The 15,494-nt window shown below is 38.3% G+C and overlaps 1 protein-coding gene across 7 annotated transcripts in view; it reads left to right on the plus strand.

The window, feature by feature from the left end:
- Nucleotides 1–15,494, plus strand: part of LOC133635907 (protein FAM135B-like) — a 144,109-nt gene that overhangs the window by 68,321 nt on the left and 60,294 nt on the right. For all 7 annotated transcript variants that reach the window (XM_062029356.1, XM_062029360.1, XM_062029358.1 and 4 more), the window contains one exon: nt 13,947–14,089. In XM_062029356.1, coding sequence (XP_061885340.1) covers nt 13,947–14,089 — 143 coding nt within the window. The remainder of the gene's footprint in view (nt 1–13,946; nt 14,090–15,494) is intronic.

Consider the following 15,494-nt stretch of genomic DNA (forward strand, 5'->3'; position numbering starts at 1 on the left):
ATATAGAACATGCTATATGTTTACCAAACAATCTGTCACTCCTAATCGCTAAATCCCATGAAATCTTCTTCCTCGGTGTGGCTTCTAAACAACTCTGCCAACTCCAAAGATATACCTTTGGAGTTGGCAGAGTTGGCGCCGCTTCCTCTTGCCGTTCTCTACTGCATATTTCACTACGTCCAGCTTGTAATCTGCAGTATATGATTTCCTTTTCGCTGCCATTTTAGTTCAGCCCTTCTCAGTTTTTATAAGTTACCGCCAATGTTGAAATTACCTATTTTTATAGCTACGGACGTAGTAGCAGGTAGCATCCCATGACCCACAATGCACTTCTGCCATGACCCGCCCCCGCCAAATTTTTATTGGTTGACGTGTGAGTGACGATTGCTGACATTCGCCTCGTCTCTTGCGTGAATGAGATAAATAATATTATTTGACATAAATCGCTCCGGAGTATAAATCACACCCAAACTATGAAAAAAACGGCAATTTATAATCCGAAAAATACGGTATATTGATATCTTATTTTAGCAAAATTCAAATTTTTATAATGTTGTTCTTTTTAGAGCAGATATAAATGATACTTTTAATGGAATGATTTTCAAATACTTCTGCTTGAATAAATACTTATTGCACATTGCATGCAAATGGTCTCTAACATTGGGATCATCAACATTGAGTGCTAACTGTGAGCATTTTAGTTCTACTTTGGCTCTTCAGCGTTCACACAAAAGTTCTGCAGAAATTACATTTTGTCGTTATTTGGGAAAAAAATAATGGTGTAATATAGCAAAATGGCCGCCACATACTTTAATTTGTCCGTCTGTGGCCCTCAGTGGAAAAAGTTTGGGCACCCTGAAATAAGGTACAAATAAAAATAAAATATACGTTTTTTTCACAAAATTAGATTTTTGGACAATTTTCTTTCTTTACTTTTTAAAGAAAACATTGAATACAAATGACGGAGATAATTTGAAACAAGTTTTTCTTTTATTTGATCAAAAACTTGTATAATAAAATCTTACTCTTAGCAAAATTCTAATTTTTATGATGTTCTTTTTAGAGCAGATATAAATGATACTTTTAATGGAAGGATTTTCCAAGAACTAAATACTTCTGCTTGAATAAATACTTCTGTAAACAAAAATGTAGTATTGCACATTGCATGCAAATGGTTTCTAACATTGGGATCATCAACACTGAGTGCTAACTGTGAGCATTTTAGTTCTACTTTGGCTCTTCAGCGTTCACACAAAAGTTCTGCAGAAATTACATTTTGTCGTTATTTGGAAAAAAAATAATGCTGTAATATAGCAAAATGGCCGCCACATACTTTAATTTGTCCGTCTGTGGCCCTCAGTGGAAAAAGTTTGGGCACCCTGAAATAGGGTTCAAATAAAAATAAGATATCAGTTTTTTTTCACAAAATTCGATTTACCATTTTTGGACAATTTTGACAGAGATAATTCAAAACAAGTTTTTCTTTTATTTAATCAAAAACTAGTATATTGGAATCTTACTCTTAGCAACATTGTAGTTTGTATAATGTTGTTCTTTTTAGAGCAGATAGAAATGGTACTTTTAATGGAATGATTTTCAAAGAGCTAATGCTAGGTTCACACCAACGGCGCTTTGATGGCGCTTTAAAGCGGCATGCAAAGCGGCGTTATAGCGTAACAAAGCCTGATTAAAGCGTGAGGGTCCTAATGGATGGTGGGAAAGCTTGTAGTGAAGCGGGACATGCGGCAAGTTCGCCAACAATTTTTAAACGGTTTTAAAAAATTCTGCGCTCTGTCAAGAATGGAATAAAACGCAGAGAGCGTATCAAAGCCTGACAAAGCTCAGCAAAACTTGACTAAAAGCGTAGGAAATCTTAACAGATCTTGGTTCAAAGCGCGGACCCCTACAAATAGGAAGTGACTGTGATATTGACTAGTGACATTGAAACTTTTATGTAAAACCAACACAGGATTACAAATCCATTCTCTTTTGCATCATTGCCTTTTTTATACCATGATCATTGTTTCTGTACTTCTTTAGAGTTTACTGTTTGATGTTGCAGTTTGACATTACTGTCTATCATTTTTCTGTATGAAAATGTTAATAATAAAGAGAATATGTTACGTTTTATAAAAGAAATGCCTTTAATTATTTTCAACTAGCATAAGAAATGAAAGATAGACATTTATTAAGATGACAAAAATTTAAGAAATGAAGATATAAAACATAATATAACGAAAAAAAAAGAGAAATTGAAAAAATTAATGAATATAAAAAATGGGTGGATAAAACAAATGCCTTTTAATATTTTCAACTAGCATGAAAGATAGATATTTATTAAGATGACAAAAATAAAAGAAATTAAGATATAAAACATAATATAACGGAAAAAAGAGAAATTGAAAAAAGAAATGAATATAAAAAATGTGTGGATAATTGCCTTTGAATATTTTCAACTAGCATAATAAATAAAAGATAGATATTTATTAAGATGACAAAAATAATAGAAATGAAGATATAAAACATAATATAACGGGGAAAAAAAGAGAAATTGAAAAAATAAATGAATATAAAAAATGTGTGGATAATTGCCTTTGATTATTTTCAACTAGCATAATAAATAAAAGATAGATATTTATTAAGATGACAAAAATAATAGAAATAAAGATATAAAACATAATATAACGGGAAAAAAAGAGAAAGTGAAAAAATAAATAAATATAAAAATGTGTGGAAAACAGTATACTGAGTTTTTCACATTTTTTTTTGTTTTTGTTGTAACAATGCACACCAGAGCTTGATAATCGTGTCAGAGCCTGATTTAAAGCGTCAGGATCGCATCAAAGCGTAATAATGTTCAATAAAACGTATCAAATCGTGATTTTAAAGCTTATCAAAGCGTGAGGAACGGTAACAAAGCGGCAACTAATTCGTATCAGAGCATATCAAAGCATAACATTACTTCGGAGATCGGGATATTCGTGGAAAAATTGACAAAAATGACAGCGCTTTGCTCGCCGATTTAAAGCGCGGCAAGCGCCGTTGGTGTGAACCAGGCATAAATGAAGAGCTTCCAGCGCGATCGCCTCCTTGCTCACAGCATTTAGCACACAATCTGCAGCCCCCCCCCCTGATTTAAATATATATGTAATGTACTAATGGCCACATTTATAATAACATTTAATATTTATGTACTTTAATCATCTTAAGTGTACGTGGTGCATTAAATATAAAAACGCATCATTGATGTTGGCTTTGTTTCAACTGCATCGCTGATATCTACTCACTGCAGACTTCATGAGAGCCAACAAACATAAAACATCACTTACTGTACAATGTCTGCTGTCATTAGGATGCCGACTGCAAGGATGTTCATGTATTCCCATTTAGATAAAGAATGACTCATAATCCTCGCAAAGAAAAGGGGGCTGGAACCAAGCGTCTTTTTGTGTCGGTCTCGCCATTTCGGGGTCTAAACTGGCTGTCAAAGTGTACCAACATGTTGGACTGTGTCCTCATCCTTCTACTATCCAGGTGGGAGGCAGGATTTATGATGTACAATAAAGTTTGACGAGCAAGGAAACGAGAAAGCAGTCAACATTGGCACACAAGCCGGTGGTCAAGGCGCCGTGCTAAGTAGTTTGTCTGCGTTAGCACTTATAATAACAATACGACTAATACTTGTTTAATATTCAAGTCATCAAATGTAAATGAAGTATTGTTGGTGCTTTTTGAATGTTTATTTATTGGGTTTTATGGGCAGCAAAGAGGACGTCTCCGCTATAAGCAGAGTTTTATTTACGTTTATTTACGAGTTAGAATGCATTAAAAAAAGTACATCCGTCATGTCTTTCATAATGATTGTGAACGATAAGAAAAATAAAAAAGTGCAGTTCCCCTTTAGTAGATCAACTTTGCGTGCTATGAAGTTTGCACATATTTAGTACACGCAAACCTTTAGTAGATCAGACCCTGTATCTTTTTCACTTCAAATACCACAACCATGGTTTTTTTAGAGGGTTTGTCAAGGACGTCTCAAAATAACGTTACAGAATGTTGTCCTGACTATTTACTTGGATTATATTCCAAAAAGTAAGAAACTTTGCGTGTTTCATCTTGCAGTATCTATGAATGATGATCTGGGTAGTTGTTAAAAAATGTCTCTAAAAGAATGATCTTTCTTTGATCTTAACTAAGTTCTTTGGACTTTGCAATTGTTCTAAAATGTTGGTCGATCCAATCAAACATATCAAATCTAACAAATGCTGCCAAAGTGAAATCATCAAGATTGCTAACATGGCTTGCCCTTGTAATGTTAAGACATTCTGGAACTATTACCTTTATTATAGGATTTAAGTTTATTGTTTTGAGAAAATCGTCTTGTTATTAAAAATCATTGCTTTGTACTTTGTATTAATATTCCATCCTGGAAAGAAAACTGTTCAAATCATTGAGAATGCAAAATGAAAATTACTTTTATGAGTTCAGGTAAACTTTTGACCTCAGTTGTAAAAAAAGCATTCAAACCCTCAAGATGTTGTTAAACCAAGGTGTTAATTATCGAAGCCAATATTTGGCATTTTGAAATATATCGGTGTCAGCTTTTTTTAAAAATTTGTATCACCCTTTTTTTTTCTTTTTTACAACTACAGCAGAACTACATTAGCAGATACAATACACATAATAGCATTATTTAGTAGATAAAAATCATTAGTTAAGTAGATATAACCACTGCTCATCAGCCTGTTTGCCTTGCATGAGAAATGTTTCGTTTTTTTCAATGCAGGCTTTATAATTGTATACAATTGAGAAGATGGCGAGTTATTGGGATGTAGAAACATCCACTATTTTTGACCAATTTTCCCAGGAGATTTCCCATATTTTGAAATGGAAATGTTGATGCGCCTCTTGACATAGACACGTGTAATAAAGGTGTTTGTAAAATCCCCATGGTGTAAATGAAGCACATTAGTTCTGCTACTTGTCCCACATTTCCTGAAAAATAATGTCAAAAAACCACTTCATGTCTTGTTCAGCTGTTTACTGACATAAACTATTCATGTTTTACTGCAAATGAATATCCGCTCCAATTACAGGAATTGCTTATCGGCCTCCTTGATACGAATAATCGGTATCGGTATCGTCCCTGAAAATCTAGTTTAAAGGCCTACTGAAAGCCACTACTAGCGACCACGCAGTCTGATAGTTTATATATCAATGATGAAATCTTAATATTGCAACACATGCCAATACGGCCGGGTTAACTTATAAAGTGACATTTTAAATCTCCCGGGAAATATCCGGCTGAAACGTCGCGGTATGATGATGTATGCGCGTGACGAAGTCAGAGTAACGGAAGTTATGCTACCCCGTAGAATCCTATACAAAAAGCTCTGTTTTCATTTCATAATTCCACAGTATTCTGGACATCTTTTGCAATTTGTTTAATGAACAATGAAGGCTGCAAAGAAGACAGTTGTAGGTGGGATCGGTGTATTAGCAGCGGACTACAGCAACACAACCAGGAGGACTTTGTTGGAGCGCTAGCTGCGTTAGCCGCCGACCTCACCTTGACTTCCTGCGTCTCCGGGCCGCCAAACGCATCGGGTGAAGTCCTTCGTCCTTCTGCCGATCGCTGGAACGCAGGTGAGCACGGGTGTTGATGAGCAAATGAGGGCTGGCTGGCATAGGTGGAGAGCTAATGTTTTTAGCATAGCTCTGTGCGGTCCGGTTGCTAAGTTGCTAAGTTAGCTTCAATGGCATCGTTAGCACAGCATTGTTAACCTTCGCCAGCCTGGAAAGCATTAACCGTGTATTTACATGTCCACGGTTTAATAGTATTGTTGATTTTCTATCTAGTCAGGGGTTTATTTATTTTGTTTCTATATGCAGTTAAAGCACGATGCTAGCACGTTAGCTCGTAGCTAAAGCATTTCGCCGATGTATTGTCGTGGAGATAAAAGGCACTGAATGTCCATTTCGCGTTCTCGACTCTCATTTTCAAGAGGATATAGTATCCCAGGTGGTTTAAAATACAAATCTGTGATCCACAATAAAAAGGAGAGAGTGTGGAATCCAATGAGCCAGCTTGTACCTAAGTTACGGTCAGAGCGAAAAAAGATACGTCCATCACTGCCTCTCAAGTCCTTCACTGTAACGTTCCTCATCCACGAATCTTTCATCCTCGCTCAAATTAATGGGGTAATCGTCACTTTCTCGCTCCGAATCTCTCTCGCTCCATTGTAAACAACGGGGAATTGTGAGGAATACTAGCTCCTGTGACGTCACGCTACTTCCGCTACAGGCAAGGCTTTTTTTTTATCAGCGAGCAAAAGTTGCCAACTTTATCGTCGATTTTCTCTACTAAATCCTTTCAGCAAAAATATGGCAATATCGCGAAATGATCAAGTATGACACATAGAATGGATCTGCTATTCCCGCCGTTTAAATAAAAAAAATCATTTCAGTAGGCCTTTAATATCCGCTCCAATTACAAGAATTGCTTATCGGCCTCCTTGATACGAATAATCGGTATCGGTATCGTCCCTGAAAATCTAGTTTAAAAGTCTATTTTCACACATGACAAAAGTGCTGAACACTTTTTTGTGAGCGTGTCAGCACTTTACTCGCGTACGTCTAAGAGTAGTCAAACGCTGATGGTTTGTCAGCACACTTGCACAAAGGTTGTGCAGTCACCTTCACACGTCCAACAGTCACGCTCTCACCCCCGCCGTGGTGTTCCGCTTGATGCTGCAATATCAGGAGGAAGCCCGTGGAGAAGGGCCGACTAGACAGACAGGCACAGCGCCTCAGCGGGGAGTTAGAGAAGCCTCTCGGGGCCTCGCAGCTGGACGCTTGTGTGTGAAAAGACCGCAGGGTATACTTTCTTTTTACTATATGTGCTGTTAAAACATGCAGATTCTGTCATTCTCCTGCTTGAGAACGCCTGTTTACTCTTTTTACAATGAATGCTAACATAATAGCACATCATGACAAGTTAGAGATCAACGAAACTGAAGCATGAAACACAAGCAGTGATACCGTGTCCCTCAATGGCCGACAAAAAAGTCTTATTTTATTGTATTTTTTTACTTAGAAACGCTAAAATCTCTAGATATACACTATATTGCCAAAAGTATTTGGCCACCCATCCAAATGATGAGAATCAGGTGTCCTAATCACTTGGCCCGGTGTATCAAATCAAGCACTTAGGCATGGAGACTGTTTCTGTGAAAGAATGGGCCGCTCTCAGTGATTTCCAGCGTGGAACTGTCATAGGATGCCACCTGTGCAACAAATCCAGTCGTGAAGTTTCCTCGCTCCTAAATATTCCAAAGTCAACTTTATTATTAGAAAAGTGAAGAGTTTGGGAACAACAGCAGCTCAGCCAGCAAGTGGTAGGCCAGGTAAACTGACAGAGAGGTCAGCATAGTGCAAAGACTTTCTGCACCGTCACTTGCTGCAGAGCTCCAAACTTCATATGTGACCCGTGCTGGCAAAATGAGTCTGAATACGCACAGGCTAATTTTGAGCTACAGGCAAATAAGTGAAAACAAATTATCTTGGTTGAAATTGAGATTTTCACAAAAATGAGTCCATAAAGCCACAATCTAGCGATCCCAATCATCGAAATAGCAAGAAAACATCTTAAATCACTTTTATTTGAAGGTTTTGCACGAGGTATGTCTTCAGAAATTAGTCCTTTGTGTTAAAATTCCTTGAGAAAGTCAAGTGTTTTCAACGCGGCAATAAGGGGGAATCCTCCTAGCCATATTTGCTATCATTGTGACGCCAAGTTGACCTACTTTCTAAAAATGAGCATGGAATTCCCGATGACGCCATTCTGAACCAATAGAATTCGAGTTTTTAAAGCTGTCCCGACGTAAACAAATCCGGCTTGTTGCTAAGCGGTCGTACCCTCATTGGTTGCATCACCCCGCGTGGTGCATTGTGGTATCATGGCAGCGCCCGGATGAAAAACAACACACAGTAATTCCAGCGGAATATTTGGTGAAAAAAGGTGATTTTCGAACATTGAATTATTATTTTTGTGGATAAGTTAGAGTGTTTTACATTCCGTAATGGATTTAGAAGGTGGAGAGGGTACACAGGCGGTTGTAAGTGCGCTAAATTCACTGCAGTCGGCGAAGTGCTGCTGGTCAGGAATATTACGGACAGCTGACCGGCTGACAAACTGACCAGTGAACAAAAAAACTGTGACATAACAGTGTTGACATTTTTGTACATAACCGTTTTCAATAGAGTTGAATATATATTTTTCCTTTAGACATGAGATTTGACTTTAATTGTACCAATTTTGGTGTTACTACAAGGACTTTTAAGGTATGCTTGCTATGGAGTTTTGTTTTGGAACATTCTTATTCTGGAACAGTCAACTTTAAGCTGGTTTTTCTCAAAACGGACCCTCAAACTTGGTCGACTTCAATCGGATGTAACTCTGTCATTTTCTGTCCGATTCCAACAAACCATATATCATTTTGAAGGTCTTTAGATGGAGAATGTGGAAATAACAATAACTCCGTTTTTAAAATGTCCTCATTGTGACTCATTTTGCCAGCACAGGTCACATATGACCTTCCAATTAGCCCACGTACAGTACGCAGAGAGCTTCATGGAATGGGTTTCCATAGCCAAGCAGCTGCATCTAAGCCGAAGCAAAGCGTGGGATGCGGTGGTGTAAAGGACATCGCCACTGGACTCTAGAGCAGTGGAGACGCCTTCTCTGGACTGATGAGTCACACTTTTCCGTCTGGCAATCTGATGGAGCAGTCTGGGTTTGGAGGTTGCCAGGAGAACGCTACATTTCGGACTGCATTGTGCCGAGTGTGACATTTAGTGGAGGAGGAATTATGGTGTGGGGTTTTTTTTCAGGAGTTGGGCTTGGCCCCTTAGTTCCAGTGAAAGGAACTTTGAATGCTCCAGGATACCAAAACATTTTGGACAATTCCATGGGATGGCACTTCAAGTTCATATGTGAGTAAAGGCAGGTGGCCAAATACTTTTGGAAATATAGTGTACTTCAGATCTATTCGTCAATATAACATTTATAGGTTTTTTTAAGTCTTTATGACATTTTTCTTTTTAAAGATCACATTTTTTTCATAGCAAAAACACAAACTATGCAATAATAGTACAATATCTTTGTAAGCACGTCCACACAACTGGTATGTCACTACCAACCTGCTTTGTAGGCACGTCCACACAACTGGTATGTCACTAGCAACCTGCTTTGTAAGCACGTCCACACAACTGGTATGTCACTACCAACCTGCTTTGTAAGCACGTCCACACAACTGGTATGTCACTACCAACCTGCTTTGTAAGCACGTCCACACAACTGGTATGTCACTACCAACCTGCTTTGTAAGCACGTCCACACAACTGGTATGTCACTACCAACCTGCTTTGTAAGCACGTCCACACAACTGGTATGTCACTACCAACCTGCTTTGTAAGCACGTCCACACAACTGGTATGTCACTACCAACCTGCTTTGTAAGCACGTCCACACAACTGGTATGTCACTACCAACCTGCTTTGTAAGCACGTCCACACAACTGGTATGTCACTACCAACCTGCTTTGTGACCACGTCCACACAACTGGTATGTCACTACCAACCTGCTTTGTAAGCACGTCCACACAACTGGTATGTCACTACCAACCTGCTTTGTAAGCACGTCCACACAACTGGTATGTCACTACCAACCTGCTTTGTAAGCACGTCCACACAACTGGTATGTCACTACCAACCTGCTTTGTACAACATGTAAGTTGTTGGCAGACTCAAAGCCTCAGAATGTTAAAGGGTAGTGCTTGGATTCATTTGGCTGAACAAATAGCAGGTTTACAGTATATGGAAACATAGGCGTTCTAAAAGGGAGTCAGCGGGGGACAAAAAGGTCCTGGGGAACTCCAAAGTACTCAATAGCTCCTGCTAAAAATAACTTGGCAAAAAACGGAGAGTGACAATTTTCAGATGAATTATTTTGCAACTCCTTTGGCCATGTTTCATCCCGCTAACCTTTAAAATGGAGGTTCTGTTACATGATCTCACCTTCAAAGAAGACCTACAAAGGTCCCAGGTTTCCGAAAGGTTAAGAAACAAAAATGTGACGGAAGCAACTGCTGTGTGGTTTGACTGTGAAGTGCAAAAGTGTTGATCAGGAGTGCAAGAAGGAAGTCAATTCTGCCTCCAAATGCCAACAATACTTCATTGGATAATGAGCAAGCTGTTTTTTTAAGAGCCAACACCGAGGAACTCTTTTTCTAGCATTGTGTCAAATAATTCAAATATGTAATGTAATCATGATTAATCGCATTGTCCATAGTTAACCAAAATGTAATCGTGATTAATCGCATTGTCCATAGTTAACCAAAATGTAATCGTGATTAATCGCATTGTCCATAGTTAACCAAAATGTAATCGTGATTAAACGCATTGTCCATAGTTAACCAAAATGTAATTGTGATTAATCGCATTGTCCATAGTTAACCAAAATGTAATCGTGATTAATCGCATTGTCCATAGTTAACCAAAATGTAATTGTGATTAATCGCATTGTCCATAGTTAACCAAAATGTAATCGTGATTAATCGCATTGTCCATAGTTAACCAAAATGTAATCGTGATTAATCGCATTGTCCATAGTTAACCAAAATGTAATCGTGATTAATCGCATTGTCCATAGTTAACCAAAATGTAATCGTGATTAATCGCATTGTCCATAGTTAACCAAAATGTAATTGTGATTAATCGCATTGTCCATAGTTAACCAAAATGTAATCGTGATTAATCGCATTGTCCATAGTTAACCAAAATGTAATCGTGATTAATCGCATTGTCCATAGTTAACCAAAATGTAATCGTGATTAATCGCATTGTCCATAGTTAACCAAAATGTAATCGTGATTAATCGCATTGTCCATAGTTAACCAAAATGTAATCGTGATTAATCGCATTGTCCATAGTTAACCAAAATGTAATTGTGATTAATCGCATTGTCCATAGTTAACCAAAATGTAATCGTGATTAATCGCATTGTCCATAGTTAACCAAAATGTAATCGTGATTAATCGCATTGTCCATAGTTAACCAAAATGTAATCGTGATTAATCGCATTGTCCATAGTTAACCAAAATGTCATTGTGGTGTCATTTTTCAACATGAATATGGCTTCATATTGCTGCATGACAATGTTTGAATTCATCAAATGTAACATTCAGCATGCGGAATTGAGAACATGTTACTAAAGAATCTACACAATATTAGACTTTCTTTTGTCCATTTCTGCTCACTTGTGGCCGTGAACCGCAGCTAAGTTAAGATAAATAAATTAAAAACATTTTCTTGAGTAAAAAAGAAAGTAAAACAATATAAAAACAGTTACATAGAAACTAGTAATGAATGAAAATGAGTAAAATTAACTGTTAAAGGTTAGTACTATTAGTGGAGCAGCAGCGTGTGCTTACGGACTGTATCCCTTGCAGACTGTATTGATATATATTGATATATAATGTAGGAAGCAGAATATTAATAACAGAAAGAAACAACCCTTTTGTGTGAATGAGTGTAAATGGGGGGAGGGAGGTTTTTTGGCTTGGTGCACTAATTGTAAGTGTATCTTGTGTTTTTTATGTGGATTTAATAAAAAAAACAAAAAAACGATACTGATAATAAAAAAAAAACGATACCGATAATTTCCGATATTACATTTTAACGCAGTTATCGGCCGATAATATCGGCAGACCGATATTATCGGACATCTCTAGAAAAAAACATATATAAGTCGCACTGCAGTACAAGTCGCATTTTTTGAGGAAATGTATTTGATAAAAGCCAACAGCAAGAATAGACAATTTAAAGGGTCTAAAGAATAGTGAACAACAGGCTGAATAAGTGTACGTTATATGAGGCATAAATAACCAACTGGTATGTTAACGTAACATATTATGGTAAATAACTATAACATATAGAACATGCTATACGTTTACCAAACAATCTGTCACTCCTAATCGCTAAATCCCATGAAATCTTATACGTCTAGTCTCTTACGTGAATAATATTATTTGATATTTTACGCTAATGTGTTAATCATTTCACACATAAGTCGCTTCTGAGTATAAGTCGCACCGCCGGCCAAACTATGAAAAAAACTGCGACTTATAGTTTGAAAAATACGGTAGATTGCACAGTACAGTACAAATTTCGTAAAATTGACCACTAAATGGTAACACCCCAATAAGTTTTACTACCGTAATTTCCGGACTATAAGCCGCTACTTTTCCCCCCCGTTCTGGTCCCTGCGGCTTATACAAGGGTGCGGCTTATTTACGGCCTGTTCTTCTCCGACACCGACGAAGAGGATTTGGGTGGTTTTAGTACGCAGGAGGAAGACGATGACACAATGATTAAAGACTGACTTTTCATATACCGGTAGGCTGCTTATTTTGATAACGTACAGGCGAGCACTTTGTATTACTTTGCAGCGTTGTATTATTTGTACTCTGCACGAATGCTGTTCGCCATGTCAAAGATGTGAAAGTTTGATTGAATGATTGAAAGATTTATTGTTAATAAATGGGACGCTTTGCGTTCCCAAACAGTCATCTCTGTCCCGACAATCCCCTCCGTGGTAGCAGGAACCCCTATATACTACGCTAATTACACATCAAAACCCTGCGGCTTATACAAGGGTGCGGCTTATATATGGAGCAATCTGTATTTTCCCCTAAATTTAGCTGGTGCGGCTTATAGTCAGGTGCGGCTTATAGTCGGGTGCGGCTTATATATGGAGCAATCTGTATTTTCCCCTAAATTTAGCTGGTGCGGCTTATAGTCGGGTGCGGCTTATATATGGAGCAATCTGTATTTTCCCCTAAATTTAGCTGGTGCGGCTTATAGTCGGGTGCGGCTTATATATGGAGCAATCTGTGTTTTCCCCTAAATTTAGCTGGTGCGGCTTATAGTCAGGTGCGGCTTATAGTCGGGTGCGGCTTATATATGGAGCAATCTGTATTTCCCCTAAATTTAGCTGGTGCGGCTTATAGTCGGGTGCGGCTTATATATGGAGCAATCTGTATTTTCCCCTAAATTTAGCTGGTGCGGCTTATAGTCAGGTGCGGCTTATAGTCCGGAAATTACGGTACTTTTTTAAGTCGGGGTCCACGTAAATCAATTCATGGCAAAATATGAATGATTACCTTCGTAAAGACAGCTTCTCAATGCAAGTCCTGTATTGTAACTCATTGAATTGACTCACTTGAAACATCACTTCAATTGTTTGAAGTAATGATCTTTGAGTCTCCTTCTTAGATCTTCACCCAGGTTCCTTAGACTGTTGAGAGTATTTATCGACACAAACAAACAAATCCACGTTACGCTGCCAAAGAGACTACGAGCTGCAGTCAGTTGTGATGTTTGGTCTTGTCAGGCCAGAATACCTTCTGGAATGTACTATAGCATCTAGGGCAGTGCTTCTCAACCTTTTTTCAGTGATGTACTTCCTGTGAAAATTGTTTGAATTCAAGTACCCCCTAATCAGAGCAAAGCATTTTTGGTTGAAAAAAAGAGATAAAGAAGTAAAATACAGCATTATGTCATCAGTTTCTAAAGTATTCAATTGTATAACAGTGCAAAATATTGCTCATTTGTAGTGGTCTTTCTTGAACTATTTGGAAAAAAAGATAGGTTTTTATTTATATTTAAAGAGGATTTTTGAATTGTTGCTATTTTTACAATATTTAAAAAAAATCTCACGTACCCCTTGGCATACCTTCAAGTACCCCCAGGGGTACGCGTACCCCCATTTGAGAACCACTGATCTAGCTGAATGTGTGTTTAATCCATGTAATGAACTTCTCCCATCCTCCATATTGGCATCTAACCTGCAAAGTGTACAAGTAATTGTGCGTTTGTGGCGACAGGAGGCGGATGCAGCTTCAGCTCCCCGGGCGTTTACGACGGCACGGCGTTCAGCCGGATATTTCAGATCCTCTACAGAAACGAGGACATCACGGTGAACGACTGCGTGGTCTTCAAAGTGCACCTGCTATTGGACGGAGACAGGGTGAGTCATGCGGGGTGACATTTTCCTGTTTGTGTCCTTTATTGCTTTCATTCATGTTACGCAATGACAAGATGACGTCATCGGTGTTTGCCGAAAGTCCGTCAATAACACGACAAGACAAAGAGAAATGTTCAGAACTTGGAGTGTTCCCATACCGATTTTGGAGCCTACCAATATTAAACGATATCAGCGCAAATCATAGTACATACTTGTACTATTTTGTGGTGTGGAATGTTAGAAAAGGTTTGATCAGGTGACATGAATCAAACAAGGTGAGGAAAAAACACTACCTTTTTATTCATAACTGCCTGGAATGGACATAAACTGTCTTTAAGTTAAAGGGGAGAGGTCATTTGTTTTTCAGTATACAGGTCACAATAACTCAAGCTCATGACGCAGTTAGTTGAATGATGCAGACACATTTGTTACTGGATATTTTCTAACATCTTTCTGCCTTTGAGACTTTGTATGTGTAAATATTATGCAACTATAATTATTTATTACTTGTTTATATTGACAAATGTGCTGTTTTTTATTGCTAAATGATTATTACGTATGTCTAGCTTGTGTGCTATCGTGTGCTTAGCTGTTGTGTAGCTGATTGCTCCTAGTAGCCTGTAGCCTAGCACAGGGGTCGGCAACCCAAAACGTTGAAAGAGCCATATTGGACCAAAAAACTAAACTGGCTGGAGCCCCAAAAAATTAAAAGCAACACAGGACTGCTTGTATCGCACATGATATCATACACAAGTAAACACGCTGCAGGACTGCTTGTATCGCACATGATATCATACACAAGTAAACACGCTGCAGGACTGCTTGTATCGCACATGATATCATACACAAGTAAACACGCTGCAGGACTGCTTGTATCGCACATGATATCATACACAAGTAAACACGTTGCAGGACTGCTTGTATCGCAAATGTTATCACGCACAACTAAACACGCTGCAGGACTGCTTGTATCGCAGATGATATCACACACAAGTAAACACGCTGCAGGACTGCTTGTATCGCACATGATATCACACACAAGTAAACACGCTGCAGGACTGCTTGTATCGCACATGATATCACGCACAAGTAAACACACTGCAGGACTGCTTGTATCGCACATGATATCACACACAAGTAAACACGCTGCAGGACTGCTTGTATCGCACATGATATCATACACAAGTAAACACGCTGCAGGACTGCTTGTATCGCACATGATATCATACACAAGTAAACACGCTGCAGGACTGCTTGTATCGCACATGATATCATACACAAGTAAGCACGCTGCAGGACTGCTTGTATCGCACATGATATCATACACAAGTAAACACGTTGCAGGACTGCTTGTATCGCAAATGTTATCACGCACAACTCAACACACTGCAGGACTGCTTGTATCGCA

Source organism: Entelurus aequoreus, linkage group LG20 (assembly GCF_033978785.1).
Source record: "Entelurus aequoreus isolate RoL-2023_Sb linkage group LG20, RoL_Eaeq_v1.1, whole genome shotgun sequence".
Classification (NCBI taxonomy): Eukaryota; Metazoa; Chordata; class Actinopteri; order Syngnathiformes; family Syngnathidae; genus Entelurus; species Entelurus aequoreus.